The sequence below is a fragment of the Haliotis asinina genome, chromosome 3, assembly GCF_037392515.1.
Source record: "Haliotis asinina isolate JCU_RB_2024 chromosome 3, JCU_Hal_asi_v2, whole genome shotgun sequence".
NCBI classification, from domain to species: Eukaryota; Metazoa; Mollusca; class Gastropoda; order Lepetellida; family Haliotidae; genus Haliotis; species Haliotis asinina.
In genome coordinates this window covers 60571048-60598962 of record NC_090282.1, presented here as the reverse complement: position 1 = coordinate 60598962, position 27915 = coordinate 60571048, and the positions used below count along the sequence as shown (strand labels likewise).

Below are 27915 nucleotides of genomic sequence, written 5' to 3'. Positions count from 1 at the left end.
AACACTACACCAACTCATGTACACAAAACAATTACATCCCCCTTAAAAATGCAAAATTTTAACTTGCCCCAACTACAAGCTATATGTGTATGTTGTTTTATGATGCAGTCAACAATATTGTAACAATAACACATAACGCTTTGTATATGCAAAACAGTGGTTGATAACACGAACAACAATCAATGCCATTAGCAGTGTTACTGCATCTGTGTTGTCCTCAGTTAAATATGCTCTTGCAACAAGAATGGAAGGCTAGGTTGCCCATAAATCAGCACAAGTGTTAAGGTGGAAATAAGTAATCCCACACATTTAGCCATACCTGTGACGGTCTCTTTGCCTGAAGAGCTGCAGTATTTGCCAGCATCACACGGAGTGCACTGGAACACAGTCTGCAGCTTGGTGTTGGGGTTGTAGGTCCCTGCAGGGCAGCCGAACTGGGTGGACCATTTGGTACCGTTGGGACAGTAGTAGCCCTTGGGGCACGGGTAAGGGGTGACAGATGACAGATCATTTGAGTCATCACAGTAGTATCCTGAACAGTAAGGAACATTTCATAACATCTGATCATCATACTGCAATTCATTTTGCTTTCTTCTAAGTAAATTAGTTTTAATATTGACTTTTAACAGGACCTAAACTGAAAACTTTACTTAGAAATTTACAACAAATTTGCATAACAAACCACAGATTTATTAGAAAAGTTTTGTTTTTTTGTTGTTGTTAAATGATGTGCACAGAAATGTTCAAGCTACATGATAGCGATCTGTACATGGTAGAATGTTGATTAGACAATTCAGTGAATGATATCAGTATTGACTTATACAATGACATGCATTAACCACTTCTAATGTCACTGGATGAATAATATAAGAGTTACCAATCAAGATAGTTTAATTTTCTGAATAAAATTGATATATCTCCTCTTCCCTGGTGAAGGTAGTGGAACACCTGAAATCCCTTAAAGTTCCCTTCTAAAAGAAGCGGACATAAAATACACTCACCCATGTATAGCCTCCCATTTCCCACGCAAATGGTCATGTGACCTGCCATGCTCTTTACTCTCTCCTTGTACATTGCTCGACATGAAAATTAAGTAATTCAGCGTACCTGAGCGGGGAGCCTGGGAGGGCTTTTGTCATGAGTCAGGATAAGTATAAAATATCAATTTTATTCAGAAAATTACATATTTTTCCTTATCCTGACTCATGCTTATTGCTTACAGAATCCGACGGAAATGGCGGTGGGTCAGGCCACACTGGATTCTGCTGGCTGTCAAAATTACGTCCAATAATTTTCCCCCCAACGGAACTTGTAACAGCAATAATTCGGTCCTGCTCTTCTAATATTCATTGTAGATTCTGGGGGGATCACATCCACAAACCTATCTTCAGCAGAAGGCCTCGCTGACTGGAATGTGGTGACATCGAAAGTAACTAGCGTCCTGCTAGTTTCTGATGCAACAAAATGTCAAGATATTGTAATCACGACTAGTTGCGACCCCTCTTCGTGCACAGGTATCTTCATTATGAGTACAGGGTCCTAATCACTCATGCTAGTCTGTTTAAGATGTGCGCATGGACTTTCCACCATTATGCTCTGCAGAGTGTCTGGCTTCCACAAGTCATGTGATAAACTGGTTGAGTGAACTCAGCGCCTTTGAGGAACTGTTAGTTGCTAAGCAAAGACAAGAGGCCCAATCTGAGGAATGCCAGAGACGTCCTCCATGGTTATTTCTCGTAGATAATGGTTGCCAAACACCATGTTTGGCTTCCAAAAGCAGCCCTCCATTACAGTTGATAGCGAGCAATTCCCATGTAGCGCTAGTGTAGAGGCCAAGGCTCTAACTTTGTGTGGGTTGGAGGCTCATGCATGATCCAATCCTGCTGCTTTATAGGCTATCAATATAACAGCTCTGATCTACACTGAGATAGTGTTGCGGGATACTTCCATCGGTGTCTCAGTGGATACAGGGAAAAACAGGCGCTTGAAACGTTGCCTTCTAGACTTGGTATGTACGATGTATATCTGCAATGCTCTGACTGGACAAAAGGATAAATCTTGAGTATCATGAGATTTCAGGATTGACGATAATGCCGGTATGTGGAATTGTCTATCCAGTTGACCTGGCAGATGATTTTCCAAGGTAAAATCCCATCGTAGACCCAGATGAGCTGTCTGCTGATGATTTGCATCAAATGTCGTGCGGTTGAGCATGAATTTATGACATGTGTGCAGCTGTAGCTAAGGCAAGTTAAAAACAGTGTCTTCTGAATTAGCAGTTCAAATGAGGTCTGATCAAGCGGTTCGTACGCATCACTTGTGAGATACTGAAGTACACTGTTTAGATACCATGCTGTTGATCTTCCAACTTGAAGGAGTGTAGGAAGGCAAGTAGCCGGTATGCAGAACTGTCTGTCCAGTTGACCTGGCAGCTGTCTGATTTTCTCGATTACTCTTGGTAGCAGCACTGGAGAGGAAATGAAAATGCGTTTGGTCTATCCCACGAGATGCCGAGAGCGTCTGATGCCCAAGGTAACAGATCTGGATAGATGACACAAAGTTTGCTGTCTGTTAGTTGAACCTTGTTGCAAACAAGTCTATTTGCAGTGATCCAAACCTCCAGCTGATTAGTTGAAACGTCTCTCGATGCAACATATACTCTGTTGTTGACAGACGAAGAGGGCGGGATAAGACATCTGCCATATGCATTATGTTGCAGGCTGGTATGTGAGATACTTTTATTTGGAGATTCAGACTGTCAACCAGGTCGAGGAGTAGAAACGTCAGGTGCAGTAGTGATGGATCTCTCTTTGACCCTTGTTTACGTAGACGGCTACTGTTGAGTTGTCCGTTTGGATCATCAGTAGTTTGTCTCTCGGTGTTGTCGACCAATGATGGATAACATGCATCACCACTTTCATCTGTAACTGGTTGATGTGAAGAGCTCGATCTTCCTTCTTCCAATATCCTGCTCCAACCTTGTTGTTTAGATGGGCATTCCATCCTTGGGGAGACATGTCTACGTAAAGATGGTTGTAGAATGCAGGCTCTAATACGTAAATTCCTGCACAAACATTGACCAGCAAGTCTACCATAGCAGGTATGGTCTCAAGATGTCAAGCGTCGAAAACTGGTCAGGACATGAAACCATGACTCAGGAACCATTGTCATAGACGTAGTAGTAAGCGTCTTCGTCTGGTCATATCCTGAAGTGACATGAGCAGATCGAGTAGACATTATCACATTAAAACTTGTTCTAATCATCGGCTTGAACTTCAACCCATCGATCCTGGGACAGCAATGTATCTCAACGTCTGCACAATCAAATGCTGCTGTAGACTGCTAATGTAGTGCGTAAACGATATCTTCCCCTCGTTGAATGACTGTAGCTCAAATGTAGATGACTTCCTAACATTGGAAAAATAACATCACATTCTGCGCAGGGCGTTGTCTTGCAGGGACCAATCAGATTGTAGACATGACGTCACCGGTGTAGCATAGTGAAATCTTGTTCAAACGGTGATACCCTTGTATTTAGGCTTGTCCGTAACCATGCTGTTTGGCGAGCAAGTGTCTAGATAAGTAAAACACGCAAAAAAAAAAACTTTCACCTGCTTAAAAGCTGATCCAGAAAAATTGTCTTCCAGGTAGATGTGTCAGAATTTTCAAAGACAATACCGTCATCTCTTGCGATCAAAGGTCTAGTTTGTAGTGGTATGTTGCAGTCTCGAAGAATCTTCGTGACTTATTCATCGTTCAAAATTCCCCGCTTCTTCTATTTGATTTGAAGACATTCACCCACTGGCGATGGTTGTATGGGAACACACGAGGGTGGAAAACTCCAGTCATTCCGACCCTGATCTTCATTGTTTACCTCCTGGACTTCTTATCTCTCATTCTCTGGACTTGTTAGTGTAAGGCTGACTTGTCAAGCATCATGACTTCTCTAACTTCATCCTTCCTACCGCTTCAATCTTGTCGAGGGAGTAGATTCAGTTCTGCAGTAGTTGAGACGAGGTGTTCGGATGTGAACTACCTGATCCTTCTTCTGAGTGATGAAAGTTGACAGGAACATTCACTCTTCCTCGTTCGCAGGATTGCTGAACTTGAGATGAAAGTCTAAAAAGCCTGTCCTAATGTTGTCTATCTTGTAAGATCGTCGCAGGGACTGCTGATGATCTTGTACACCTCGTCTACATGTGGTGCTCTGATGGAGGGCTCCATATGGTGAAGAGGGAAGCGACGAGCATTGAAAGGTGGCATATGTTGTTGTTGATGCTGACTTGAATGCCATAGATAACTTCTCAGAAATCGTAGATATTGGAGCTATCGCCGGAAACGTTAACGTATGTCTTCCTTCTTCATCCTATTAGTGTTGGTTTAGCTGGAATCCTTGCATGGTGAGTCCAGACCATTCATGATCTACGATGTGACTTCCGAGTCCAAAAAGAGGGCTTCCTCCGGAGATGACGATCGGTAGTATCTGTCTTCATCCTTCCATGAGCGTGACACATTTGATGGATGCTGATGATCCTTCTTATGTGAGTCCAGGTCTGAAGTGGATGACGAGTGCTGACGGCGCTTTCGACGAGCTGGGGAGACTGATGAAGATCTTCATTGACGAGTAGACCTGTGAAAGCACTCGTCCTTGCAGGTGCACTCATGCGAGCACACTCGCCCCTGCGGGTGCACTCACTCAACGTAGGTGGATCTCTCTCCGGACTGTGACAGGATGATAAGGACAATGGTGACGATAAGTTCCAAACTCATGTTGCATGAAGGCGTCTGCGTCGAACGACTGAGTTGAGTGCCATCACAGCTGACTCGTAGTGGTGTCTGCTGTGATGACTGAGGCTGCTGACGAAGTCTGCAATGTCTGATGACCCAAAGCGGTGATGATGCAGTCGTTGTCGATCTAGGAGCAGCAGTCAACGTAGTTGAAACTTTGTAGCCTTCGTTCTTTTCAACATGACCTTATCAAGCTCATGTTGGATGCAGGCGTCTGCGTCAAACAATTGCATTGAGTGCAGTGATGGCTGCCTTGTAGTGATGTTTGCCACGATGACCGAGGCTGCTGACGAAGTCTACGCTGTCTGACAATCCAGAGTGGTGATGATGTAGATATGTCGTTCCTGTAGAGGGATGATCTTGTCACCACAGGACGTCTTCGTCGAAGAATGTTGATTCTGCGATGACTTCATTGCAGACGACTTCGTCTTCAACGACAACGGTGATCTTCTTAGGTTGCGACGGCCCCGTTCCCGATGAAGTACTCGTCTGTAGTCTAGGGGACGACTCACTGGACCCAAGGTATAACCCCAGGGACATGGCTGACTGATAAATGGAGCGAAATTCTGCAGTTAATGAAAAAAAATGGTTACCCGAAGCTAAATCTGCCGATCAGACATGACTAATGAAAGTTGATGTTGCCTGTCCCTCGCACACCTGTGAAAAGAACGGATTTATACAATAAATTCTGAAACAGATCAATTTCTGTAAAATTCACAGTAAATAAAAGTAAAAGCAAAAGCGGGGCAACCACTGACAGCCGTAATTTACACTGTAAACACAATTTCATCAACCGAGACTAAGTCTCGGTTGGCGAAATACGTGCTATATCAACACACAATAATCACAAATAAACAAATTGTGATACATATACATAAACCAAATACTGCATACGACATAAATATAGTTAAAGGGCCGAAATAATTGAAAAACTCCAGGTAACTCCAGCCGCCCTCGTGCGATAAGGAGAGAGTGAAGAGCATGGCAGGTCACATGATTGTTTGCGCGTTTCAGGTGTTCCACTACCTTCGCCAGGGAAGAGGAGATAAGCAATAAGCATCAGTCAGGATAAGGAAAAATAAAACTTATCATAAAGAAAGGGGTATGTTAACCAAGGACACAAACTGAATAATGAGACAACAGAAAAAGGGGCCAAACAACCTACAAATAGCAAAATTTCCAAAACTGAGAAGTCACATAGAATGAAAATTCTCTGAATGAGAAAATTTGAGCTGAAAAAAAAAAGAAAAAAAGAGGCAAAAATATGTACAATTGAAGAAATTGGCAAATGGCAAAATATTTTGCTAAACTGTAACTAAGTTGTTTAAAGATACATTTTTAGACAGGTTTGACTTAAGTGAATGTGCATACATACCAGCCACACATTCCTTGCAGCTGCCTTGACCAGTGCTGTCCTGGTAGGTCCCAGAGGGGCAGTGTGTTGGCTGGATGCTGCCAGGGGGACAGTAGTGACCGGTGGTGCAGGGAAATGGGTTACTCAGGTTCTGGCCACTGGGGCAGAAGTACCCTAGAAACAAACAGGCGGAGGGTCATGTGTCAGCCATGTTTGTCTGGTTAATACGACAGAAACAACCAAACTGTGTAGATGTTTAACAGCTATGGATAAACCAAGGTTGTGGTACAGGCACACCAACAAGCCAAGCGGAACATGGGATTCAAACTCATAACCAGGCATAGATACAAAACCTTCAACAGGTAGTTGCTTTACCCGAGACTACAAGGACAAGCCAAAATCTTAATTTTCAGCATATACTGAACAAAACAATGTTACAGATCATAAACATACATTTAGGGCAGGTTTTGTTTACTGAAAAGATTAAGCACGTAATTTCATCAAAAACAATCTGGACTATATTTTGTTCATATTATGTTACATATAGCAGCAAACTATAACGTCATTATTATAAGAAGTGCAGACCTTGTCAGCAATGTCAACATATTTGCTCAGTTCATGATTTGCTTCAGTTTTTGCTTTTCCACATTCCTACATGACAGTCAACAATAAATGATCAAAACTTCTGGGTCACCTTCATCACATGGTCCTGTAGGTTCTGTAAGTCCCAGGCTTCCACAATACATTCCTTCAGTACAGGGAGTGCAGTCACTTTCAGCCTGGTTGCCAGTTCGGTTGGAGTAGGTTCCCAGAGGACACTTCTCCTGGTCAGTTGTTGTTCCCGTTCCTGCGTACAATAACTTGAACCTTACCGAACTCATTCCCATATTCAGCATTATAACATGGCAGACATCTTTCATATCAATCCATCTCACTCACTCTATAATAATTCTGGCAATGAGGTGGAACATGGCAACTACAGGAGGAACATGGCAACTACAGTCAAAACATCTGTCTAATCTGACAAGTTGTCAACATCGGCATAAAATCTCAGTCCCCCATCCGTGGCTCAGACCTTATAATCACCTCTACAATTCAGCACATACAATAAAGAGTATATCATTTTCTCATAGCATCACCCAATCCTATCAATAAGGCGTATATTATTCTCTCTCACAATAGCCCTGTCATTATGACAAAGGGTATATCATTCTCTCCAAAGTCAAATCTCCAATCCCTAAAACAGAGTGTATACCACTCTCTCTCAATAGCATCTCACTATCCCCATCATTAAACCAAAGGTTATATCAGCATCTCTCTACTAATGTAATAAAGGTTCCCTCACCACAATAGCGCCCTCTGGGACAGATATCTCCTGTAACACCATCTGTGGGATCATCTCGAGTGGCTCCCTCAGCACAGAAGTAGCCAGCTCTACATGGCCCTGTCACATCAGCAAGACCTGTGACAGGACACAGCATTGATAGAGAAAACATGTTAGACACATAAAATATTCTCTTAGGAAATATAGGCTTTAGAGGACACAAGGAAAATTACCTCAGTATTAAACAAAAAGCTACTGGTAGGCACACTCATTGTGTTAGTGAGGTTCATATTAGAGGTATGATATTATATGCAGTGGAAGCTGTCTAAACTGGTACTCACTGGGACTAAATACATAATCAAGTTTAGACAATGTGCCAAATTGTAGAGCTGATGATAAATGTACAAGTCACAGATGGGACTGATATTCTATGCCGTTGTTGACAACTTGCCAGAATTGACAGATGACGGTTTTGACAGCTTCCACTGAACGTATTTTCTGTCTGACCAAACAATATTAGTTGAAGGTCAAATTTCAAATTACAGATATGTGACTCAAATCAGGCTTGACGAGGGAATCCTTTGACCTCCCTTCCACCATCAAATACAACAGTAGATATGTAATGACGCTGGCTTCACCTGGTGTGGCACAGTATTGTCCTTCCCTGCAGATGGTGGGTTCCTGAGAGCCAGTTGGACAGTAGTATCCAGGCCGACACTGCCCTCCAGTTGCATTGCTTGGACACAGGCAATCATCGAAGGTGTAGTTGTTGTAGTCAGTGGGCCTGTTGGACCATGCTCCCAGCACACAGAAGTAACCTATTTGGGACAAGCACTCAACATACTTAACAGGGCAGCTGAGCGAGTATTTCAAATATACTGGACAGTATCATGTGGCATTAAGAAGAACAGAAGAAATTAAACTCTTTTACTGATGACAACTTCGTTTTTCTTTGAAACATTTCAAGGTCATGGTTTGGAATTGCACTAATCAATTACACACTCAAATGTGTGAGTGAGTGAGTTGGGTTTTAACTTTTACCACATACTCCAGCAATATCATGGCGGGGGACACCAGGCATTTCACATTGTACCCATGTGGTGAATTGACCAGAGTGTCAGCATGAAAAGTTAACATTTAACCGCAAATATCCTCCACTGTCCCTATCCTGATAAATGGGCATGATGTCATCCTTAAGCATTGTACCATAAAAGAAAGAGGTTGTCATCCATAGACATTCCATGTTTCCTTAAAATGTAACATCTTCTTTCAGCCCTTAACTGTAATAAATTTTGCATTTGACCATCATTGCCAATCACCTGAAAGTTGTATCGGACCTCACCTTCATCGCAAAGACCTGATGGGTAGGCGAGACCCTCAGTGCCGCAGTATTGCCCCCCAGGACACAGAACACAGTCTTCTTGGGACTGCCCCATGGAGCTATTTCTGAAGTAGCCTCTGGGACATGGGAACTGGGTGGAGAATGCTGTACCGTTTGGACAGTAGTGTCCCTGGGGACATGGGTACAGTTCATAGTTGGTGATGTTCTCTGGACAGAAGTAGCTTGGTGGACACTGGAAGCAGACGTCCCTTCCTGTGACATTGTTGTATGTTCCTGCTGGACACTCCAACGGGTAGGACGTTCCAGGAGGACAGTAGTGGCTCACAGGGCATGGCCCTCCTTTCTCAGGTTCAGCTCCTACAGGGGAGAAAATTCATATACTATTCTGGATGAACACTTTCCAGATTTCTCAGATGCAGTGAAGACTCGGCCATTAGAATTTTATTTTTTTTTGTTTTGTTTAAGAATGAAAACCTGGTACAGGTCAAATCTTAAGTCTACAGAACCACTGAGAGTATACCCACTCCTCTATGGTTAGTGATGAGCAAAATGCCAACATTACACCTTTACCGAAACACTGCTAGGACCATAAATTAACTCAAAATAATGGATATGTCCAATTCCAGATTTAGAATCAGGCGTTAAATTGTATATCAACTGCTTACTAAATACTTAAACCTATCTCAGCCATTTCCTAGATTTCAATTTCTTTCCTCAAATATTTCTAAAATAACTGTCAAGGATCAATATGCAGCATTTCTCTTATTTTCATTATTAATACTACAACTGCTTCTAAATACCCAAATTCAACAGACATGATATCACTAAACTAGGAGGTTTACAGACCAAAATAGTATGCACAGGTAAATGACTTGAATTTCTTTGCACTGATCATTAGTATCTTTAGACTGAAGTGACAAACCTGTAGGATTTGGAACATTGTTTCCTCGATAGCAGTAGAAGCCCGGCCAACAAGGCCCAGAGGAGTCAGACAAGTTTGTTGAGCCACAGTACTGTCCGAGTTTGCAGTCCAGGCAGTCGGTGGGGTTGGTGCCCATGATGGCGTCCCTGTAGGTGCCGTTGGGGCAAGCAATGGGGTCTTCTGTCTGTTCGGGGCAGTAGAAGCCAACAGGACATGGCCCTCCGATGCCAGTGGTCGTTGCATCAGTTGGAGTGCTTACGTTCACACCTGGGAATACAGAGGATTAAAAGTGATGAAGAAAATCATGTGAGATGAAGAGATTAGCTATGTCTTCTGGCTTGAACATAGATAAAACATGGTGGTTCATCAATAAAAATGGAAGTATGGAAATGCAGACAGGGAAAGTTGAAAAATATCATGGTTAATTTGTGTGAAAAATATTACTATAAGGTGATGTGTAACTGAACTACACAAGTTTCACCTTGTGGCAGCCACACCCCTGGTCAAAACCCTTGTCTGATTATCAGATATTTCTAATCCTTGCCAATCACAAGTCTTCAGTAGCTCCTGACCTAAGACCACCACAATGCCAGTCTAACGATGTCTCTCAAACTACCACAAGTCTTCGGCAGCTCCTGATGTCAGCTTACCTTGTTTGCAGAAGTATCCAGCTGCACAAGGTCCAGTGCCTGTATCGTTCTCACTGAAGTCAAAATTCTTAGCTCCCAGGGCATCACAGAAGTAGCCTCCTTTGCATGGTCTACAGTCATCCACATGTGACATTTCTAGAAGAGGATGTAATGATGAAAAGTTTAGCAGATCACATAAGAAACAGGCAATTAATAAGAAACAAACCAACAAACATTCATGCAAAAGAGTGAGCATGATACTGATAACACTACTGCTTGGCATCACTTACCAAAGTCTGGGTTGTAGGTTCCTCTGGGACACTTGGGTTGGTCAGTGGTGGTATTTCCTGGGCAGTACCTCCCTGGTGGACATCTGAGAGGGATCTCACCATCTGAGCAGAAAAAGCTGGCTGGGCAGTCCATACAGGTGGCTCTCCCTGTCACGTTGTTGAAGGACCCAGGTGGGCAGGGTAGAGGTTCACCTGGAACAAAGACAACGTAAGAATCATTATCTTCAATGACACTAATTCAGAATTACACGTAGCAAATGAATTTACATAATTGAGATATCGAAGCATTACCATCATACCTCTGCAGTGAAGGATACAATGCAATACACCTAGGAGTCTCCCATATTGGGTTCATCAGTGCTCTGAATAGTACTCGGCAATATTACAGCTATATGGCAGTGGTCTGTAAATAATGGAGTATGTCCCATACAATCGCATGATTAACAGCATAAGCATTGACCTACGCAAATAGAGATACGATCACGTGTCAGTTATGTCAGCAATTCTGACCACATGATCCTGCTAGTCGCATCTTATGACAAGCATGGGTTACTGAAGATCAATTTGTATCTTGATCTAGGCAAGGGTTTACATGTTACATGTTTGAGATTAAGAACAGTGATTAACAGAAGTGTAGTGGCCCTTACTATAAGTTTCAACATGGGTCTTTCAGATAACCTACTTTTTGAAGTTCTTGCAATATGAATTGTGCTCCAAAGAGGTATTTAATCACTACACCTGTTCCAACATACCTGTTCCTTCTGGGCAGTAGTTTCCCTTGGGACAAGGGTCCCCTGTAGCACCACCATCGCTGGGCTTGTCTGTGGCAGCCCCACCCCTGCAGAAGTACCCTGGAGCGCACACACCATTAGGTTCAGTCAGACCATAGCCATTGCAGACTCTGCCAGGGTCACACAAGGTGCAGTTCTCCTCTGCTTGGAGCCCTGTATAGTTGGTGTAAGTTCCATTAGGACATGGACTGTGCACATACTCTGATGTTCCCTCAGGACAGAAGTATCCTGGTGGACACAGATCTCCAAATGGTAAGCCAATTGGGGTAGAGGTATTTGATCCCAGGGTACAATAATGGCCTGGCATGCATTTGATATTTGGATCTGCAAGGCCAACATATTCACAAGCTTCTCCTTGAGTGCATGGGTTACAGTGATCTTCTTGGTATCGGCCTACATCTGGCAGGAAGGTGCCCCTTGGACATGGATTAGGGAAGTCTGTTCCTTCAGGGCAGTAATAGCCCTTTGGACACAGGATGGGTTCAACTGTTCCTGTTCCATTGCAGTAGTAGCCCTGAGCACAGAGGTCACATTCTCCAGAACGGCTGGCTCTTTGGTAGCTACCTTTCGGACATGGTTCAGGTTTGAAGGCTCCTTCTTTGGAGTAATGTCCAGCTGGGGTGTCAAATTGAGTTGCAATTCCAGAACCACCAGTGCAGTAGTAGCCAGCCGCACACTTTTGGGAGGCATCAGTACTACTAGAGCCTGCACAGTAAAACCCAGGGTCACATGGTATACAATCAAACTCTGTCTTGGCCCCTGGAGATTTGCTGTATTTTCCAACTGGACAGGATGCAGGATAGGCAGTTCCAGGTGGGCAGTATCCTCCAGCAGGACACACACCTCCTGTAGGTCCATCAGGAGGGGCAGAGGTATAAGCTTTTTCTCTGCAGTAGAAGCCTGCATCACATACATCAGTTGGTTCCACCCTACCGATGCCATCACAATAGTAGCCTCCTGGACAGGGCGTGCAGTCCGTGCTTCTTCTCAGTTCTGTGGAATTTCCATATGTACCTAGTGGACAGGGTTGTGGGAATGTGCTTCCACTGACGCAGAAGAACCCCCGTGGACAGCTTATTGGTGTTGCAAGACCTTCCCTATCACAATAGAAACCTGATATACATTCTGTACAGTCCTGAAAAGACTCTCTGGCTGATCCATTTCTGTAGAATCCTATTGGGCAGGGGTAAGATTCAGGAGGACCTGTTCCTAATGGACAGTAGTAACCACCAGGACAATCTCCTGCAGGAGCTGATAACCCTTCAGGAATACAGTATGACCCGGGTGTACACTGAACACAGTCAGACACTTGTTTCCGTCCAAAATCAGGATTGTAGGTGCCATTTGGACATGGGACAGGATAGGGGTTGACATCTCCTGCTGGGCAGTAGTGACCAGTCCTGCATTTGTCGACGATCAGATCTGGCTGTTTGCACATCCCTGGTGGACACTCCACACCAGCAGGACAGATTCTTTCCGTAGTCATGAAGGCCTGGCTGGTTGCATTCTGGTCACAGTAGTACCCTGCCATACATGTAGTGCAGGAGTCAGCGCCACTGGCAGAGTAATTTCCCTTCTCACAAGGAAGCGGCTCAATGTTCCCCAATCCAGGACAGTAGTAACCAGCTGTACAGTCTCCACAGTCTGTCAGTTTCTCTCCCTTCTTGTCCTCACGGAATGTACCACTGCAAATTAGCAAAGAAGAAATACTGATATCTCAAGAAACATGTTTTAACTTCCAATATCACATAAAGATATCTGTAGATCTGCTAAGTACATACAATCTTGTCATAATTCAACCAAGCAAAATATTGATATAATATAGACATAATGAATCGCAGCATACTTCATTACATACATATAAGGAAATCATAAGTTATACAGCAAACAGAAATCAGATAAGTATCTCTGTCGACAATACTCACGCTGGGCATGATGTTGGCAGTACGGAGGCCTGTGGACAGTAGTTGCCTTCGGGGCAGTCCACGCACTGCTCCCACCTGATGTTACCAGTGTTGTTACTGTAGGAGCCAGCATGGCAGGGGTGCTGGTCCCCATATTCTGTGCCTAGATACAGTCAGTGTGGGATTACAATACTGCACCACAACAAACCCTGATCATGGTGGAGTTAAATAGCAGTTACAAAGGGAGACATAGTACAAAACGTTTTAAAGCTAAGATCACTTGTCATTGTAAAACGGCACCCTGCACCAAAAGGAACCCCTGCTACTGGGATCAATCAGTTCACAAATAAATTTGCTAAAATTAATATGCATAGCAACAGATAATAAAGAAGTGAAATCATAAACACTATATCAAACAATTCACTGAACACTTTCCGTTTCAAAATAGAGTTATAACATTCCTAATTGGCCTGAGTCACCATGGATTTGATAATATCAGATAATATGCAAACTGTAAATTTTTAACTTTGGGCAAGAAAAAATTTAAATTCATTGCCTGTGTACCAAAAAACAGCTGATTTCTCTTAGAGAAAAAGTCCACATATACTACATATATAGTTATGAATTTTCAACCAATCATATGTTTAATTACATGCTGCTATAGCATAATCATATATGGTGACTTACGCTCAGGACACCAGTGTCCCTTGGAGCAGAGGCCTGTGGGAGCTGCAGAGCCTTCTAGACAGTAGTATCCCTTGGGGCAAGGAGAACATCCCTCCTGGTTGGCTAAGTTGGTCAGGTTGGTCCAGGTACCAGCAGCACATGGCCACTGGGTCGGGGCTCCAGTTCCCTCTCTACAGTAGTGACCTTTGGCACATGCAACAGGAGGTTTCTGCACTCCCCCAGTCCCGATGAGACAGGCTACAGTTTCAGGACATTTCTCACACTGTTCTATAGCAGTCAGGTTGTTATTGTTCGTGTATGTTCCAGCAGGACATGCATATTCAGACTGATTGGCACGGTAATTGCCTCCGGGACAGTAGTAGCCAGGTGAACATCGTGAGTTGGGTTCAGTAAGACCATACTCTGTGCATGCCTGACCTGAGGTACAAGCCTTGCAGCTGCTGATGTCACCTTGTTCAGGATCTGGGTTGAAGGTTCCTGGTGCGCACTGAGTGGGTGTTGGTGTTCCTGCAGCACAGTAGTGGCCAGCAGGGCATTGTCTACAAAATTCCAAACCAGTGGAGCCTGTTTCAGCAGTGTACTTCCCTGATGGACATGCATTAGGTGAGCCTGTTCCAGATGGGCAGTAGGAACCCCTTGGGCAAACATTGGCATCAAACCATGGATCTGTTGTGCCCTCTGGACAAAAACGACCCTCAGGGCAAGTAGAGCACTCGCTTACTTGTACATTACCAAGATTATTAGAGAACTTTCCAGCAGGACAAGGGAATTCCTTATAGTCTCCAGTTTCTGGACCGCAATAGTGTCCCTTTGGACAAATCAGACTTGATGATGGCAGTCCTGCAGTTCCCTCGGGGCAATAGTACCCTTGAGGACATGATTTACAGTCTCCATCAGATGTGTATCCAAAAGCATCTCCATATTTTCCTTTATGACAGGGCAGTTCATCCTTTCCATTAGTACAGTAGTATCCTAGCTTACATTTCGCACTTGGGGGATCTTCCTGAGTACTACCCTCAGGACAAGCATATCCTGCTTTGCAATTACTACAAGCTATGGACTTCTCGGGGCTATACTGGCCCTCTGGACATATAGCTGGTTTAACACCTTTGTTGGAACACTGGAAACCTGCTGGACAAACAGTGCAGGCTGGCTGGCTTCCTAAACTGTAGTAACCATCTGGACATGCAGACCCAGGAGCTTTAGTATCTGGACACTCCTCTCCTGCAGGGCAAGCTGTGCACTCAATCTTCTTGGCTTCAGCAAATGTTCCTGGAGCACATGCAATCTTGTAGCTGTCATAGATGGTGGGGCACATGTATCCGGCTTCACAATCCACACACGCATCTCTTCCTCCTTCACTGTACGTTCCATCCTGACATTTGACCTTGGTGTCAGCGTCAGTATTGGGGCACTCGTATCCAGCAGGACATGATGTACATGCAGTCTGTTTACCAATGGAGTATGACCCAGGTCCGCAGGTGACAAACTGGTCAGTGTCAGTTGCTGGACAAGCTTTACCGACAGGACACTCTGTGCATGCGGTAGCATTTCCAACTGAGTAATACCCCTGTGTGCATCTTACTCTGGTGGTAGCATCAGCGGTAGGGCACTGCCAGCCTGCCTCACATGGTTTGCAGGAAGGAGAACCACTGAGGGCATAGAAGCCTGCAGGGCAGGCAGTGCTGGTGTCGCTACTGGTGTCGGGACAGAAGAATCCTGCTGTACACACTGTGCAGCTAGACTGGTTACCTAGTGAATAGGATCCTGCAAAAAAAAAATGAATTAGACAACTGAATGCTTGTATGACTGCTGTAAATTTTGTTCAAGGAAATGTCCCATTTTGCTTTTCTTTCCATTTTTAACAAGTTTCTAATTAGAATAAAATTACAAGTGGCTACATTTTGTTGGAACAGCACCTTGTATCCACTGTCGTTTGCTGTACTGAACAATGCATGTATCTACCTCGTATTGTGATTAATTACAAATGGAGGTCTGCTATTTCACAACCATGTTTTGCTATAATAGCTAAATGCAACTATAATTTGAGTCTACTGACACAGCCCTTATTTTGAAACATTGAACCCATTATGTGCTTGTACATACCTGACATGTACACAGGATTACCAATAAAAATTTTAACCTCAGTCTTTAAATTATGAATGAACATTATTACCCTTCATACACACAGAAGGTGTTCATTCCTTATATCTAACAACTGTCATTACAACTTACCAGAAGGACAGGTGTACATGTTGCTTGCTGTTGTAGTAGATGGACAAGCTGACCCAACTGGACAACCTTGACATGCTGCTTGGCCCGTGACAGCGTATGTCCCAGACACACAGGATGTGGGAGAACCTGCCCCTGCTGGACAGGAATAGCCAGCAGGACACTTGGTGCAAGTGTCAGAGCCACTCAGACTGTATTCCCCACCCACACAAGGCACAGGAGCAGCACTAAGTAGAAAGGAAGGGAATTTAATGGGCGAGCACCAAGCCACATTTTTATAGAACATTCTTTTCCATCTGTTCACAGTTTTAAATATATTCTGATCTTTTTTGTATCTTATGGCCCATTTAGGACTTTTCCTTGAACTTTAAATAGTGGAGTGGTAATAGCCTATAGAAAAGCTTCAGCCTTTGTACCACATTATCAGTGCATCGCCTTACTGTTGTAGAGGGTTACTGAAGGTTGTCCGTGTAAAACATGAATCTTGCCTTGGTAATCTTATTTCCTACCAAAAATCATTCCCTGTCTGACTCATTCATTCCCTGTCTGTAAATAATTGAGTCTGAACTAGACAATCCAGTGACCAACAACATAAGCTGCGATCTGCGATGACATGTGTCAACCAAGTCAGCGAGCCTAACCACCCGATCCCATTAGTTGCCTCTTACGACAAGCATAGTCGCCTTTTATGGCAAGCATGGGTTGCTGAAGGCCTACTCTACCACGGGACCTTCACGGGTTGAACCTGTAGTGGGCTGCCATAGATTTTTCTGTAGCACCAAGATCTGATTTGAATGAGTGGAACATTAAGGAATGTTGATCTGTAAATCCCATGTTTCTTCCATAGAACACTTACTTTGTAGTTGGACACTTGCTACCAGCTGGACAGGTAGTACATGTTGTGGATCTAGCTAAGGCGTAAGATCCTTTTCGGCAGGCAATTGGTCCAATTGATGGCATGGGGCACATGGACCCTGCTGGACATTCCTGACAGGCCATGGACCCTGTGCTGTAGAAGCCGTTGGAGCATGGATCAAGGGCATCCTTGGAGGGGTCACAATCATATCCAGCTGGGCAGGGCAGGCAGGTGCTTGTTCCCTGGGGAGTAGACACCATATATATTGAAGAATAAAAAAATATCTCAAAAAAAAATGGAAGAAAGAAATCATCCCGAATACACAAAATTACTGATATTAATCTTTAATAACAACCCCAGAATCTTATTATTATTTTGCAAACGCTTTTTACAACCTTCTTAAAATGTTTTCTTTGGTCAAATGAAGTGTTTCTCTACATGCACAACAAGAATGAACAAAAGAAAAGGACTCATATTTTGACTACAAGACTCACAGCAGGACTGTAGTAGCCAGTTACACAGTTGAGGGGGGTGGCAGCAGGGTCCAAGCAAGACTGACCAGTAGGACAGTCCAGACATGCATCCAGGCCCTGGGTGGAATACTGACCAATGACACAGAGCACAGGAGGATCAGACTTGGTGGCACACTCATGGCCTGCAGGACAGATGGTGCAGCTCTCCACCTTAAAAAATACAGTGAAAGAGAAAGAAGAAATGGTCATTACAGTGGAATATGTGACAAACGAATTAGAAACGTATTTGGCACTTTCACATGACATGAAACATGTACTCATGAAATAATGAAAATGTGTTTGGTAACTGAATTATGTGGCTATTTTCAGGGATTAAAAAATCCCATCATCCGAGGCCCATGACAAATCAGTTTTCACATCGGGCAATCAAAATAAAGGTATGATACTTGTCTGTGGGTTACTAGATAATTTCTGCTTACGGCTTCCAACTGCAAACAAACTTGGAATACATTGCATATCTGCACAAAATGTAGCCATTAAATTTCACAATGATAATAAAGCTGAGTTATCTTTCTTTGCCATTTATCACATTAACATTAAGTACCATGTTGATTTATTCTGTCACAATTACAATATCATGATTATGTCATAAAATCAGGGCAACTGGAAAATTAGTCAGGACAAGCTACTTTTCAAAGTCACTTTTCCTCTGGCAAGTGGCCTTTTAAACAAAATTTTGAATCAAGTGTTTCATAACAGGACAGTACAATTCTGAAAAGCATGGTCAAACACAACCAAGGGACACAATTCTGTACAGCTACAGCACACCTAAGCCGACATGGGCACCTGTGTCCTCATGCATTAACAAAATAAAAATGAGTTCAAAACATTTCTGTACTGCATCACCACATTTGGTACATGCTATGTTTTTCAGGATATTGCTAAAAATTGCCAAAACTGATACCATTAAACATGGTCTTAAAGTCCAAGTTACAGGGGACAGGGTTATCACTAGTAAACCTGACATATCAGTCTCACCTTTCCCTCCAGACTATAGTATCCCGTGGCACAGTCAGCAGGTGCTTGACTAGGATCTAAACAGGATTTGCCAGCAGGACACAAGGAACAGCCTGAGGATCCTGCAATGCTGTAGGTGCCTATAGAAGAACAAGCCCAGGAATTCATACAATAGTTGAAAAAAAACCCAATTTGGTTGATTTCTGATAAATTAGTTGTTTTGACATTTTCAGTTTAATTCACATAAGGAACAATTTCCTTTTTCTAATAAAGTTACATATAGCACAGAAAGACTGTGAAAGCGTCTATTTCACAAACAGATTGATAAGACAAAGAAAGATCCCAACACTCTTTTAATTACTTGTTAGAACTGTGAGACACATATAATCAAGAGGTTGGTCTACTTCGTCTGTTTCATATTTAGGTTATTTGCTACTTCATGTTCATTTGGTGACCAACTTTTGAATCCAATCTGTGAAACTCATTGAAGGGTTGAAAAACAGAATAATATGCAGATGGTGAAAAATATATTGAACAGCTTTTGTACAAGAGAAAATATTACAAAAATTAAAATTTCTGCCTTGTGCCAAGCAAGAAAATGTGTGAAATCCATGGTGATACATAATTTCAGAAATGAACTGCAATGTATAAGAACTACTGAACAAAAAGTATTTTTAATGAACTTTAACATTTGTAAACCAGGAAGTGAAAGATATAGTCTAATGACTTTCATACAACAGAAACACTATGAGCAATAACCATGACAATGATAAGAATACTAATGAGTGAGTGAGTGAGTTTAGTTTTTAGGCCACAATCAGCAATATTGCAGCTATATGGCACTGGTCTATAAATAATCGAGGGACCAACAACATGAGCATCGATCTGCAAAACTGGGAACCGATGACATGTGTAAACCAAGTCAACAAGATTGACCACCCAATCCCATAAGTAGTCTCTTATAACAAGCATGGTCACCTTGTTTGGCAAGCTTGGGTTGCTGAAGACCTATTCTACCCCAGATGTTCATGGGTCACAACAACACTAACAGGTAATAACATAGAAAATATGTTTTCAGAACATTATGGCCTCAGTTGTTTGTTGTGTAATACTGCACTCAGATATATTTGAGCTATATCGGGGCAGTCTGTAAATAATCAAGTTTGGACGAGACAGTGATCAACAGCATGAGCATCAATGCAGACTAGGTATACAGTGATTGAGTTACATTAGTTTTACAATGCTTTTAGCAATATTCCAGCAATATCACGGTGGCGGACACTGGAAATGGGCTTCACACATTGTTCCCATGTGGGGAATCGAACACAGATCTTTGTCATGACGAGTGATCACCGGACTAACCCACCACCCAAGACTCAATACACTAGATCTACAACTGCAAGTTGGATAAGAAAAACTACTTTGCATGCAGAAGTCAAGGTGGTTATGTTTTTGTTGTGAAAAATATCACAGAAATAATACTGATGTAATAGGGGCACATATAAATACATTGCATAAACAGTTATACTGTAGAAGAATATGTGTATACGCTTATATATCCTGGATTGGCAAAATATATATATATATGTTCAGCTGCAAATAGACTGACAAAAAGGCAGTATAGTGATTTAAAAACATTAAACATGAAATAAGTTGAAAATACAACTACTGAAGGAATAAAATAATAAAAACATATCATTCCATCAATTCATTAATCTTCACTTAAAGTACACTGCATTCACCGAGACGTCAGTCAATGACCCCCTGATGCACTGTCGTGAATCTCTCAAGGACGCTCATGCACATTTGCACTACACTAACACAAACTTACAAAGTCTGCAGAAAACGAGAGATGTGACAACAAACTGATTTCTGAAAACATCTTGAAAAAAATGCCAAATTATTCTACTTTCAAGGAACGTAGGAAAACAAAACCCAAGGTCCACTAATTACATATTTTGTGATGTTATTTCTACTCATGGAAGTATAATACACTGTATGTTTACACAAGCAGCAAGTGGGTGAGTTTAGTTTTACACTGCACTCAGCAATTCTCCAGCTATATGATGGTAATCTGTAAGTAACTGAGTCTGGACCAGACAATTTATATAATATAATATTTAGCAAACATTATTTTGTGTTTTTTATCTGCCTAACATAAACCAGTAATAGTGATGAATCTGTCTCACCTGCATCACAGTTTTTGCATGTGGCCTCTCCAAGACGGCTGTACTTCCCAGGGTCACAGTTGACAGGGGTGATGAAGTTGGTGCCATCGAAACACATCTGTCCTGCAGGGCAGGCACTACAGGAGCCAGCAACAGCAGCGCTGTAGTATCCTTCTGGACATCTCTAAAAACACACCATAGTGTCTTGTTGTCGGATAGACAAAAGAGTTTATCTAGCCTCATGTAAGAATGTTGAGTTTTGATTGGTTCACATGACTCTGATAAAATACCATGTACACCCATTACAATCCGTGAGCAGGGCGTACAAAAGTCATGTTATCCTACCACACCTTGGTGACCACACGAAGTGAGAGAAGCATTGTCAAGCCTTTAGTGACGGGCACTGCATTGAGATCATTCGATTAGCTGGTATCAATGCGTATTGTTTTCTTTTGATTTAGCATTTGGCCAGATAAATGTGTTATCACATCATGTCCAGGGAAATATGGGGACATTTCTAAAAACACACCAATACAATACATATTGTTTTCTTTGTATTTAGTAAAGCATTTAGGTAGATAAATGCATTATCACATTAAGTCATGGGAAACAGAGAGTTTCATCTGTCCCAAGTAAGGTTGTATTCCCTGAGCCAGAGGCATATTTCCCTTGACATGATATAATAACTTATAATGACAGAAGGCTGTACACTGATTTCAGCAACATGTCTGTCTTATTTCATCCACAGGCACTGCATGATGACAAAAATACACTACACACAATGTTCCCATTTACAACGCAGTGACCATGATCAGGAAAATTTTGAGGATCCAGTCATGATGAGGGGACAATACTCTTTTCAGATGATGGCAGGAGTTGCCGTTGGTCAGTTTCAGTACTGCAACATACCCAATGATAACTGCAATTTGTTCACTTTTCTCTTAGATCATTATCTACCAAGTTGCCTAAAATGAACACACAGCTTGGTTCTATGCCACAACAAATTTTCCATGCTGTATTATTCACTGCGTAGTTTGTTGTCTAAAAATCAAAGATTAGTGAATCCTGGAACATGTAAGGTACACAACTCTGCATAGATATAATTACTTTATATAAAAAAATCCCCTTGTCCCTCACTATAGTTTAACCTGAGACTGTATTAATACAATATCATAAACATGAAGATGTGATTATCTTGCCGATCTTACCGTGCACGTTCCTTCCCCAGCTGCGCTGAAGAATCCAGCAGTACAATCAACTGGGGTGGCGGCAACATCTACACAGGACTTGCCCTCAGGGCAGGTGTTGCAGCTGGTCTGTTTCGTGGCATCTTGGTAGGTCCCTGATGGGCAGGCCTGTGGTGGGGTGATAGGGGAGGGACATGCTGATCCTGCTGGGCAGTCCTCACACCCAGAGGCTCCCACATACTCTCCTGACTAAAAACATAGAGGGTGTGTTAACCAAATATTCCTTTCTAAGATTAATGTACAGGAGGGGGGAAAACACTATGAATTTGAAACATTAATCATTTAGGGTCATTGAATAAATATAATAAGAACAAAACGTTAAGTGAGAGGGTTCATCTGGTAACTGATTCAGGGATGTCATAATAATTTGTATTTACAATTTAAGGAAATATTGTTACAGATATGGTGACACTGCTTTTTAATTCAAAATAACTATTCCTGTTGAGCTTGTACAAGAATGTTAAATTTAGGTTTCACTTGTTAAAACTGACAATCATGTGACCATATAACAGTCACTTCTGATTTTCACGTTCCAAAAGCACATGCATCCTTTTGAAAGTACAAAATAATTTCCATTATGATTTTGCTTTCAACTAATATTACTCAACCAAATTATGATAGCTCTTTTTTTCTGAATGATTTCCTAGGTGCCAACCTATGTTTTTGCAAAATATACTGGGTGGTGCTATAATAATAATAAAGCAGGGATGTTAGATAATAAAGAATGGAATGGGTAAACATAGTACAGGCATTGAATAAATGAATTATAAAAATGTGTAAACACAGTAGGGACATTGGATAAATATAGAATAAAATGGGTAAAAACAATAGGAATGTTGGATAAAGAAGGAATAAACTGGGTAAGCAGTAGGGATGTTGGATAAATGGAGAATGAAATGGGTAATTAAAGTATGGATGTTGAATAAATAGATAACAAAATGGGTAAACAAAGAAGGGAAGTTGGATAAATAGACAATATAATGAGTAAACACATTAGGATTGTTGAATAAATATAGAATAAAATGGGTAAATAAAGTATTCACACTGGATAAATAAAAAACAAAATAGGTAAATACAGCAAGAACTCACCTGACATGATGTGGGAGTTCCAGTCCCTCCACATACTTGACCCGGAGGACAAGACTGACATGCAGTCGACCCTTCATTCGAAAACTGCCCAAGTAGAAACAATAAATACACAATATTCAGTAGTCTGACACCATGTTTCACAGTGTTGGTTGTACATGAATACCAGGCCCAAGACATTGTCACTGAGTCAACTAAACTCTCATACCAGTCAACTCAGTACATCAGTCAACAGAAACAGGCCCTCCTCTAACAGGGCCTTGTCAACCTCTCTGTCACACAGCTTCAGTTTATTCCGTTCTGCAGTACCACTTCATGTATGCCAAGGAACCAGATTAAATTAATGTTTGACAGGCACATGACTGTACAACCAGAGATCTATCATATAGATACAAATATAATTAACACCAAGCCATAAGAACATACAGACCCATTATCACAGATCTCCTTTGTTATCAATCATTACTTATTATCATGACTTAAAGGCCTTATATCAAGATTATACCACTGTGAGCTATACACAATCTTAACCAAATTTAATACGTAAGAAGCAAATTAAAGGTACCACACCTTCATATTTTAATTTCAGATGTGAAAGTACCATATTTCTTCTGTTAAATGTCAGGGCACATATATATTTTGTGCAAGCCACTGACATGGTATCAGAGGGTCCAGCTTCCATTCTGGTACAAGAGATACTTAGTACCTTACCAAAACAGATTTCATAAACATACATCTGTAGAATTGGACACCGAATAACTTTGATCTTTCGGTGAACACTGCAGCTCTCTAATACCAAAGAAAACATGCAGAGATGATGGCCACAAGCTTGTTACACTGGGTACATGAGAAATTTCAATATAATTATTACACATTATTGCTGGTTTACCTCTTACTGGAACCACTTCGTGGCTTGATTTGCCAATTAGAAATAATGGCTACAACAAAATGGACCTTATATTCCGTAATGAAGAATTAGTATCTACAAACACGTGGCAGTAATGCTTGTTATTGAGAAACACAGTTTCTTGCAATACTAAAGCCAGTGACATCATGTACCTCTCCACTACTGCATGCAACAGGGCTGACGGTGGAGTCTGGGCACTTGTAGCCGGCTGGACAGATAGTGCACTTGCTCTGGCCTGTGGCCGTGTTGTAGTAGCCAGTGGGACACTGGAACATAAACAATATAATCATTACTCACGGAAATTGTGAGTGAGAGAGTAAATCCCCACTGCTGATTCAGGGTTAGGGTTTGCCCCAAGAAAAATAGGTAGACATGTCTGAAGTGAAGAGATCAAACACTAAATTTATTAAGGCAACAATTTTTTTTTACACAGTCAATCAGTTTCCAGGATAGGAATGTCAAATGAAGCATTATTTCTTGTTGATGCTATTCTTAAAACACTGGGTAAAGGCAAAATATTTTTGTGTCAACTTTCAGCTTTGAAGAACATCAATGTTTCAGGAATCAAAGAAACAAAAATATCATGGCATTGGGTGTCTTACAAATAGACATTTCCAAAAGTCTATTCTTACAGAAACTCTTTGATTTTTCTTTTTCAGCAAAAAATACACCATTCAATGAACAGGGTTCCTATTCCCAATATTTCAGTTTTAGGTATGTATCAGTATTTTCACTCTATTGGGTTGTAGAGCTTTAACATTGTACATTCCCTTTTCACTCCTTATCAACCATCTCACCTCACAGCTCATTGTGCTGTTCACAAGGTCGGGCCAAGAACAATTCACATTGATGAGAACTGATGAATATTCATGATATTAGAACATGTAAATAGAGCTGGAAATTCAACAATGCCAATCTGTGATACAAATATTCAAGCCTCGGGTAGAGTGTGGTCAGATTTGCTGACAGACCGGCCTTCGGCAAGTTTAAGATGGCTGAAAGGAAGGTGGTCAATACACCCTGGACAACCTCCTCCTGTGACAGTGATGGTGAGTACAAAGAATGCCTCATGATCACACTGAAACACACTGCAGTCCATTTGACTTCACTTGAGAACAATGATTTACTAACTAACACAAATTCTAATTAGTGCAAAAAATCCAAATTTCTGTGAATGTCTTACATTTTTGCAAGAGTTTGAGCCAGTGGTGTCCTGGTATTGTCCTTTCTGGCATGGCTCTGGTGCCACAGTTGGGTCAACACACTTGTTACCTGTAATACATGGCACACATACATGTGAGATACAGAAATATAGATCACACATGTGAGATACAGAAGTACATGTGAGATATAAATCTATAGATCATATGTGTGAGATACAGATCATATATGTGAGATACAGAAGTATGATCGTACATGTGAGATATAAATCTATAGATCATATGTGTAAGATACAGATCACACGTGTGAGATACAGAAGTATAGATCATAAAAGTGAGATGATACAAGAGTATGATCACACATGTGAGATATAGAAATGGAGATCATATGAGTGAGGTACAGAAAAGTAAATCATACATGTGAGATACAGAAGTATAGACCATACTTGTGAGAAACAGAAGTATGGATCAAATGTGTAAGATACAGAAGTATGGATTATACATGTGAGATACAGAAGTATGGATTATACATGTGAGATACAGAAGTATGGATTATACATGTGAGATACAGAAGTATGGATTATACATGTAAGATACAGAAGTATGGATTATACATGTGAGATACAGAAGTATGGATTATACATGTGAGATACAGAAGTATGGATTATACATGTGAGATACAGAAGTATGGATTATACATGTGAGATACACACATATGCCACAGAAATGAGAAATAAATGTATACATATAAATGTCATAATGAATGTCTATGTCATGCAATTATGAAGATCTGTAGGTCATGCTAACAAACATGTTCCTCAATTTGTACACTGGTTACTTAATATCACTAAGCAACAAACATGTATCTATACTTAATACTATTTAGCAGCATGCATACCATTCTAAAAAAAAACTGGTATATAACCACGTGCACAATCAAGACTGCTGGGTAAAACTGGCAATTGATGCTAGCTGTACCAGATAGCAATACGATTTGGATGATTGAGAGTCTACTCTTTGGCATGGGTCTTTGTTCATGGTATCAATCACTGGATAGTCGAGTCCAGATTTGCTTATTTATTTAACTAGAATAACACAATATGGTATTAAACAACGACTAATCAAAGCAGCAAGTCTTTCGTTAGAGCCAGTTCATATCAAAGGCACAATAAAATATGTCACAAACTGTCCAAACTATTCCTGAGGACAGTTGACCTTGGTACGCACTCTTAGATTTGAGACCCTGTCAACAAGTCACAAATAGCTAACAATGCCTCTTGTCAATACCTCCTGTCAACACTTTACTACACAAACACATAAAACCCCAGTCGTGAGTGGTTTCTTCCCCTTTGTTACACAATGATTAGTGATATCGGCTGGTCAATTTCCCTCACTGGGTAGCCACTAGGCCGACTGTGGTACTAACAGGAATAATGAACACTGTCATCTTGGATTGAACCAATAACAGAATCATATACACCACATTCCTGGTATACAGTCCAGTTCCGACCTGCTGCTTGACAAAAGGTGGTCAGCGATGCATTGAGACTTCAAACATTAATGGCCACACACCACAAGAACACTTTGCATTGTCATAATGAGATGTGTTGAGTCTTGTGCTAATGTCAACATGACATTGTGTTGAGATTCCTTACGTACCCTGTACAGGTTCTGTAAATTATTCAAGGAGTGGACATCAACCATTACAGTTCAGTGTGCATGAGAATGGTGTTTTTTTCCATTGTTTCTAGAGGCGAGCATATAGAGTTTCAAGTGTGATACACGATGACATTGTTGGTCTGCAGTTTGGTTAAGGGTAGTCACAAATAACCAGGAATGACTTGTATAAAGTACTGAGAAGCAAAATATACTATATAACTTTTGTTAAGGATGTTTTAATCATCCTAAACTACATGAAACTGATTCATACAGTCTATGTAAGTAAATATTTGAGTTGAAACATATCTGATTATTCCTATGAAGATAGGGTAGTATAACAGATCAATATCTTCATTAAAGCACTTAGGCTATAATGAAAGAATACTTTGATATTCTCCCTGCAAGGACTAATTGAAAAATATGTACAACAGTGTAGGTCTACCAATCATTTATGACTCATTTGAATCATATCCCAAGTGAAACTAAAAACATGCCTTTTACTGCTGGTATTAAAAACAAAATTAAAGAAATCATGGCAATGAAGAAGAATCAGCTTCACATGTTGAACAGCTGTTGTTGACATCATATCAAGTAATGAGAAAACACTAGAATCCCAGCTACCAAGTCACACTGTAGGTTATATGTTACACTGTAAATCACGAACATATTATGAGCACGGAAATGAGAAGATGTTAATGTTCTTTGCATTGATTAATAAAGGGACATATGTATTGTTAAGACTAATAACGCTAATGTTTTTGCGCCTAGAATCCAATACGACGTTGCTCTCTGGCGTTATATTACCCTAATGGGATTGTACTTTCAAAGCTGCAACTAAGTGCTAAGCATGACGGTATAGGTCCTTACATCCGCTCTCAGGTGCCCATTTTTAACAGCTGGGTGGACTGAGTACAATGAAGATGAAGTGCCTTGCCCAGGGACATAACACAGTGTGAGACCCTGGTCACAAATTTAGGTGTCTCCAATGGGTTCGAACCAAGGCCTTTGGTGTGAGATGCCAGCATCCTAACCACTACACCACTGTACTGTATGTATTGTTATGTCAAGATCACTGCATC

The 27915-nt window shown here is 41.4% G+C and overlaps 1 protein-coding gene across 1 annotated transcript in view; it reads right to left on the bottom strand.

Annotated features, from left to right (window-relative positions):
• The window catches only part of LOC137278257 (uncharacterized), a 133490-nt gene that overhangs the window by 72017 nt on the left and 33558 nt on the right, over positions 1-27915 (bottom strand). The window contains exons 13-33 of the mRNA XM_067810481.1: positions 25201-25289; positions 24170-24283; positions 23114-23197; positions 21986-22213; positions 20799-20961; positions 18631-18749; positions 17614-17802; positions 17120-17361; positions 16267-16490; positions 14032-15798; positions 13366-13507; positions 11402-13125; positions 10650-10841; positions 10381-10515; positions 9731-9997; positions 8809-9165; positions 8105-8284; positions 7488-7604; positions 6837-6989; positions 6164-6316; positions 320-532 (exon numbers count right to left, since the gene is read on the bottom strand). Coding sequence (XP_067666582.1) covers positions 320-532; positions 6164-6316; positions 6837-6989; positions 7488-7604; positions 8105-8284; positions 8809-9165; positions 9731-9997; positions 10381-10515; positions 10650-10841; positions 11402-13125; positions 13366-13507; positions 14032-15798; positions 16267-16490; positions 17120-17361; positions 17614-17802; positions 18631-18749; positions 20799-20961; positions 21986-22213; positions 23114-23197; positions 24170-24283; positions 25201-25289 — 6852 coding nt within the window. The remainder of the gene's footprint in view (positions 1-319; positions 533-6163; positions 6317-6836; positions 6990-7487; positions 7605-8104; positions 8285-8808; positions 9166-9730; positions 9998-10380; positions 10516-10649; positions 10842-11401; positions 13126-13365; positions 13508-14031; positions 15799-16266; positions 16491-17119; positions 17362-17613; positions 17803-18630; positions 18750-20798; positions 20962-21985; positions 22214-23113; positions 23198-24169; positions 24284-25200; positions 25290-27915) is intronic.